The following is a 7,500-nucleotide window of genomic DNA, read 5'->3' on the forward strand; positions in this document are numbered from 1 at the left end:
GCCCCTCCCCTTCACACACACAGACTGAAGTAATGGCTGCACCCAAAACAAAAACAGACCGAGATCCCTCCCACTTATTCTGTCTCGCTCGCCCACTCACACACACACACACACAAAACACACACATCCTGTTCTACTCGTACCCCTCCCACATCTGTGAACAGGCACGTAGAACAGAGGAAGAGAGGCACACCACAGACACACACACCAGACACACAGACACACACACAGAGTGCTAAAGGCATTGTTTATGTGGGGGAATGTTGCATAAGCGGCAGATAGCCAGTAGCCTAGCACATGACCGTGCATCAGACACAGGAACACACACACTGTACTGTACTTAAAATCACACACTGTACTTCTGTCTATTTATGAAAAGAAGTGTGTGTGTGTGTGTGTGTGTGTGTGTGTGTGTGTGTGTGTGTGTGTGTGTGTGTGTGTGTGTGTGTCTGTCTTACCATCTGGTGATGGTGTCCTGGGATGCTGCTCTCCTGGAAGAAGGAACTCAGGGCCGTCTGGGGAAGAACGAGAAGAAGAAGAAAAAGCATAAATATCACAGTAAATCATAAACATAATATCATAGTTATACATAATGATCATTTGCCAATATTATGAGAATATTAAAGACGCACAGATGATACATTAGCCTACACTTTCATCATAATATTGATAGAAAAGTCTCTTTCGTGCTCTTTCTTCTTCATTGCTTCTATCGTGATAAAGTATTTTTTATCCATTATTACAGCTAATATACTTGAATATAATTTAATAACATTTTGTGTAGCCACTATGCACGCTTTAAGTTCACATAATTGTGAAAAGAAGAATAAAAAATGATTCATTTTAGAGAAACCAATAAAGACACAACACAATAAAGACTCTTCTTTAAGAGAAAATAAAGAGATTAGAGAATAACTGAAAACACACATAATTGTGGTATATCGTGACATATCGAGATCAAGATACGTTTTTCTCCCATATTGTCCAGAACTAATCATAATTCATCAAACTCATAATATTTTGTATTAAGTTATTGCTGTAGGCATATGTATATTTTATCATACATTATAATACATACATGTACATTGGGGGTAATGAAAGGCATTTAGCAAAATAAATATATTTCATTATCATTACATAGTAATACTCTCTCTCTCTCCCTCTCTCTGAGTGCGTTTTAGGAAATGAAATATATTCCATTGTTGTTACATAGTAATCTCTCTCTCTCTCGCACTCTCTCTCTGAGTGCGTTCAGTAGACCACGTGGTTGTAGTACAGTAAAATCTGTTAGCCATTTGCTAACACAGGGGAGCTGAAGCAGGCCCAGTCACTCATTCACACACACACACACACACACACACACACACACACACACACACACACACACACACACACACACACACACACACACACACACACACAGCTGTTCTGTGGGATGTGTGCTTGGGGGTTTGCAGTTCAGGGTGTACATAAGAATTCCCCCAACAACTCCTCATCTTCAGACTGGCTGGAAAAACATCATGTCTGACTCTGACCTGACAATGACTCACATGGAGTGTGTGTGTGTGTGTGTGTGTGTGTGTGTGTGTGAGAACTAAGTAACTAACACAAGACCTAGACCCGGAAATAAAACAGAAGTTCCCAGAAACCCAAGGGGTAAAATGGGGAAGGAAGGATGTCTCACACACACACACACACACTTCCACAATTAACAATGTGATGCATTGAATGCCGGAGCTGTTGTCATTGTCCAAGTAAATCTGAATGGCACTGTGTGTTTTTCTCTCTCGCTCCCTCCCTCCCTCTCTCTCTCTCCCTTTCTCTCCATCTCTCACCCATCCCCCACATGAACAACAAAAGTGGTAGGAATGGAATGCGGGCTGCTTGACGTGACACACATATCACACACACACGCACACACACACACACACACACAGCTTGTTGAAACAAATTCTTAACTTCTTGAGTAGCTACTAGCTACCATCAGCAAAAGGGAAATGTATTGAATTACGTTTTACATTAACAGAAAAAAAAAACAAATCATTCATGAGGAGCATGTTTCTTACTCAGATAACTCCTGTGTGTGTGTGTGTGTGTGTGTGTGTGTGTGTGTGTGTGTGTGTGTGTGTGTGTGTGTGTGTGTGTGTGTGTGTGTGTGTGTGTTTGCGCACACACAGATTAACTTTTAAACTGTTTCTGGTACACATGAACAAGTGTTCAGGCTGAAACATGCTCACTTGTGCACACCTCTCTCTCTCTCTCTCTCTCTCTCTCTCTCTCTCTCTCTCTCTCTCTCTCTCTCTCTCTCTCTCTCTCTCTCTCTCTCTCTCTCTCTCTCTCTCTCTCTCTCTCTCTCTCTCTCTCTCTCTCTCTCTCACACACACACACACACACACACACACCCTTTAACAGAAGCAGAGGTCAGTGGTGTTGCGCAGTATAGATATGAGAGAGAGAGAGAGAGAGAGAGAGAGAGAGAGAGAGAGAGAGAGAGAGAGAGAGAGAGAGAGAGAGAGAGAGGAGTGCTGGAAAGTGTGTGTTGAGGTCGAGCCTGGGCCACCTGGTCACGTTTCAGCCTTTTACGACAGATTGCTTATTAAGAGGAGCACCTAAAGCACCATCTGGACACCTGTGTACTAGTGTGTGTGTGTGTGTGTGTGTGTGTTTACTGTTTACCCTCAAGCCTTGTCTGCCTGCCTGTGGAAGGAATGAACCTGTGGTCTCATCATTAACACACAACACACACACACAGCCTGTGTTCACATTCACAATGGCGGTCATTTGTTAGCAACCACGTCTTATCCTAGTTATGCTGTCACACGCCAGAGAGGCTGAGGCACACACACACACACACACACACACACCAGTCTACACAAACAAAAACACAGGCTGTTTGGCGCTGCAGGCATAACAAGCGAGCAGAGCGCGTGTTATGCATGTTAACCAGGAAATGAGTGGCACCTCCCTCTGATGTGTGTGTGTGTGTGTGTGTGCGCATTTACTAAATATGTCTAGATCTAAATATAACCATGTGTGTGTGTGTGTGTGTGGGGGGGGGGGGGTAGTCAAGATACTGGACTAGTTGGAGCTGTACTGGTCTCAAGGGGGTCATATAATACAATGTCATACACACTATGTTCACGATCAATAACACAATGCCAATGTCTGCTGGACTGGGCTGTTTTGACGGCCAGGAGCGGGGAAAATGATTCACTGAAGGGATTATGCAAAACGATCAATAAAACATCACACACAGTGTGTGTGTGTGTGTGTGTGTGTGTGTGTGTGTAAGAGAGAGGGGGGAGGGGGTTCCTCCCCCAACTCTGGAAGCGACTACACAGACACGGAACGATGTTTGAAAGCACAGATGAGCCTGGCCACGTTACACAAACCAGAAAATCAACTACTCCACTCGGATGACGACTGCCCTCATTACTGTTTGTTGTGTGTGTCAACGGTGTAAAAAATATTTCGTTTGTTTCCTGCTGGTAGTTCATACACATATTTCAGGTTTTAATTTGTTTCAGTACACAGACTGTGTGTGTGTGTGTGTGTGTGTGTGTGTGTGTGTGTGTGTGTGTGTGTGTGTGTGTGTGTGTGTGTGTGTGTGTGTGTGTGTGTGTGTGTGTGTGCGTGGAACCACGACACACATGGTGGAACTTGCTAGCAATCAGGCCAAGGGAATGTAAACAGAGAATGGCTGCCTTGTTGCAACAGATTCAAAACACACCCCGTGGCCAAGCCTCGCCTTCCCATTGTGCTCACGACGTGCCCAGTTCACTTCCTGTTGCCAGCTTTACTGCCTTGTGAAAACGACTTGGACAACAATGTGATAAAATGTCGCCTCAGATTGTACTGAACAAAAGCTGAGACGTTTCAGATAGTCACAACACGACACATGGACGTTTTTATTACCAGAAATAAGATTACCCACACACAAAGCGAATTTACGCTGAAAATAATTAGATACCCAGCCAAGAACTATAAGACCATCGTGTCAAAGAGCCCGTTGCGGCATAATCCATTAAGAAGGATTGTGAAAACGTCCACGAAAGCGTATTAATGGAAAATGTTACGTTTCTGACACGGTGGCACCCGTTCCCAGTCTCCTGACCACGTCCTCCGGAAAGGGGGGGGGGTATATCATGTCTAGCTCGTGAGCAAACAGGAAAAATGTGTGCAACACACATCCTCGTTTATCTCAATAATTTACAACATCGCTCTGTAAGTACCTACGGAGCTCTCGACACTAACATTCGGCTGGTATCGTCCCCTGTTCCTTTAGGCTTCAAATCACCAGAGCGAACCCTTCATTGCTTCCCCAAGATGCCGAATAACAGAAGAAACAAAACGTTGATTTGCACGTCGCTGATTTATCAACGGCCATCGGCAGCAACACACTCACCTCAAACTGCCAGTGAGCGGCTTGAAGAAGCTGCTTGGCTTGGTCCGCGGCGCAGCCAGCAGTCAAAACAAACTGGTTTATCATCACTTGGTGCCTCAGTTCGTCCATATTTACCGACATTTCCGCAGTTAGTACCACCACAAACAATGGATGCTGCAAAGTACTTAATAAAAACTATTACTTAGGTTCTGAATTGCCCAAAAACGGCCCTCTCGTCCACTCTTTCCTCTCGCCTTCCAGTAACAACAAATATGTTCGTGTCATCACCAACAACAAACGCAACACCGGCGTCTGATTGGTCGCTTCAACCAGCAAGCTAGTACTCGCCGTATCCTCATTGGACAGCAAGCAGATTGTCAATCGGCTAAAATGACGCAACGTGTAGCTTCCGATTGGACAGATAAGTCTGAAAGACGAAGCACTTATTGGCTGTTTGGCGGAGTTTAAACTTCAAGTCAAGTCAGCTTTTATTGTCACTTTCTTCATATGCACAAGACATACAAGGGAAATTAAGTTACGTTTTCTCTCTATACCATGTCAGGACAAGACATATACAAGACCGACATTTTACAGACTGACATAAAGTGCAAGACATGACAGGTAACAGTGATGGACTGTTAACAATAAGTGGTCAATAATAAATACATTTAACATTTGGCATTTAACATGTAGGCTAAACAGAAGATAAAATAAATATAGAATATATATAGAAAACTACTCATGGCGATTGGACAAAGTAGAAGATTGGCTGTCGATTTAGCCTACTCATAATCTTTACAGAGTACCTGTGGGCACGACAGTAAGAGTTTGTTCCTCAGTTGTCCAGTAAACACAAGGGACTGTCCATGTCTTCCACAAGCTGTCCTCTTAATATGATGTGTGTCTGCTATTCAACCGTGACCTGCAACAGCTGTGACCTGTGTAGCCTCTGACTTCTCAACCCATAGCCTACTGTCTTAACCTGTGACATATGACAGGCCTAGTGTTTAATTAGAAAAGTCACAATGACACCTTGGGCTAAACAGCCCACAGTGATCTAATAGTAGCCTACTGGTAATAGTTGGCCTAAACCTATTAGGCCTTAGGGTGGCCAGACGTCCGTCCGGCCTAGGGTGGCTGGACCGTCCGTCTTTTCAATGCCTTGTCCGGCGTCTAATTGATTAAAATATATGAAATTGCATCTAAGAATTACATAATTATTTTTGGACCCCTGTCCAAAAATATGTGCTTTTTTGCTGTCACAGAGAAGGTAACCCTATATAGGCCTAGTAGCCTATAACTACACAGTAAATTCTGCAGTGTTAATTCAACACTTGAGTAGGCCTGATCGGGGACCAAATACACCATAGAAGTTAAATTGACTTAGTGTTGAATTAACACCTCAAAGTGTTAGTGTAGGCTACTGTGTAGTCATTTCAGTGGTATGTCTAGTGGTGATCTAGACGTAGGTTGTTGTAGTATTTGGTTTTGGTATGGTTTATTTATGGATATAGGAAGATAAAAGGTATCCAAGGGATAACATGTAAAAGCGTTAACACTTATTTCCAACATGGTCCCTGATGGAAGAGGGCAAGACATAACAAAAACATGTAACAGATGAGTCACATACACATATGCCATCACATTCCTACGTCACCTAGTTCTCCACTTTATTCCACAGAAATACTCTAACTCTTTGTTTAAAACACCTTTTTGTTTCTGCCATTTTAATATTTAGTGGAAGGCTATTCCATAGCATAATCCCTGTATAAAAGAAAGAGCTGCGAGCTGTGCTTTTTGAAGCTGGTACCTTTCAGTAGTTGACCTAGTTGCAGCATCTTACATAGTAATAGCCAAGTATATACTAGTTAACGCCAGTTGTAGTTGTAGCCTAAATATTGTAATAGTGGTACACCTAGTAGTAGGCCTACTGATGTAGTGGTAGTAGTAATGGTAGTAGTAGTGGTAATTCCAGCAGATTAGTAGGCCTAGTAATAGTAGTAGTATAGGCCTAGTTGTAGTTGTAGCCTAGTATTAAACTAGTAATAGCAAAAGTATTTAAGTGTTAAGCCTATAGGCTGTTTTAGTAGCAGCCGCCGTAGTAGTGGTAGTTCCAGCAGCGTAGTACGCCTATAGAGGTAATAGCAATAGAGATCAGTAGTGATAGCACCAGTAGTAGAGGTGGTATTAGTATGAGGAGGAGTTGCAGCAACGTTGTAGGCCAGTAATAGTCTAATAGTATATAGTAGGCCTAGTAGTAGCCTTGTAGTCGTAATAGTGGTAGTGACCAGTGACCACAGTTAAGACTGGTGTGTGTGTGTGTGTGTGTGTGTGTGTGTGTGTGTGTGTGTGTGTGTGTGTGTGTGTGTGTGTGTAACTGGCATCTGATTACCTGATGTCGTGAACGGCTGGTACAAATAGTGGCCGCAGATGATTCCACCAATAAACTGGTGCAGCGCATGGCTTGAATAGATGCCGCAGGATTGACATTTCTGAAGCCAGATTAACTAACACTATGGGCATTTCCCAACGTCTAGTGAGCCTTGGAAGTGTGTCAGCCTAATTAGTCACGGCAAGTGATTGGATACTCCTCAGAGTTCACCAAAGACTATCCAATCACTGGGCGTGATTACGAAGGCTGATACACTTTGAAGGACACACACTTAGACTTTGAGAAATGCCCTGACACAGGGAGGCTCCACACAACCTTCCTTCCTCTCCGTTCTCTTCCTTCTTTCCTCATGAATGATTGACAGATGAGTGTGGCCAACCAAAAAAGACTTGCCTACTACTACTACAGACAGGGCTCTAAATTAACATCAGACAACCAGCCAAATGCTGCTGAAATTTCAGTTTGGCTGGTAGAAAAGAAGTGAGTATGTGTGTGTGTAAGAGTGTATGGCTGGTAAGATTAACATCTACTAGCCATTTGGACTGGTGTTGTAGTTCATTTAGGACCAGCCATTTTGTGCATCATCATGCAGTTTATTATGTGTAGCAGTTCATAGTAGTTTAGCATAGTAGTAGCAGCATTTTTTCCCCAGTCTTTGTCGTGATCCTGACCATTCAAATGGAGGCAATAGAGATTTTTAGGCATTCCATTAAAAAAGCATCAT

At 43.2% G+C, this 7,500-nt stretch overlaps 1 protein-coding gene across 1 annotated transcript in view; it reads right to left on the minus strand.

The window, feature by feature from the left end:
- The window catches only part of ubald2 (UBA-like domain containing 2), a 9,768-nt gene extending 5,109 nt beyond the window's left edge, over positions 1 to 4,659 (minus strand). Inside the window, exons 1-2 of the mRNA XM_063221523.1 lie at positions 4,406 to 4,659; positions 459 to 515 (exon numbers count right to left, since the gene is read on the minus strand). Of these exons, the coding sequence (XP_063077593.1) occupies positions 459 to 515; positions 4,406 to 4,525 (177 nt within the window). The 5' untranslated portion in view covers positions 4,526 to 4,659. The remainder of the gene's footprint in view (positions 1 to 458; positions 516 to 4,405) is intronic.
- Between the last annotated feature and the right edge of the window lie 2,841 nt (positions 4,660 to 7,500).

This window comes from Engraulis encrasicolus, chromosome 17 (assembly GCF_034702125.1).
Source record: "Engraulis encrasicolus isolate BLACKSEA-1 chromosome 17, IST_EnEncr_1.0, whole genome shotgun sequence".
NCBI lineage: Eukaryota > Metazoa > Chordata > Actinopteri > Clupeiformes > Engraulidae > Engraulis > Engraulis encrasicolus.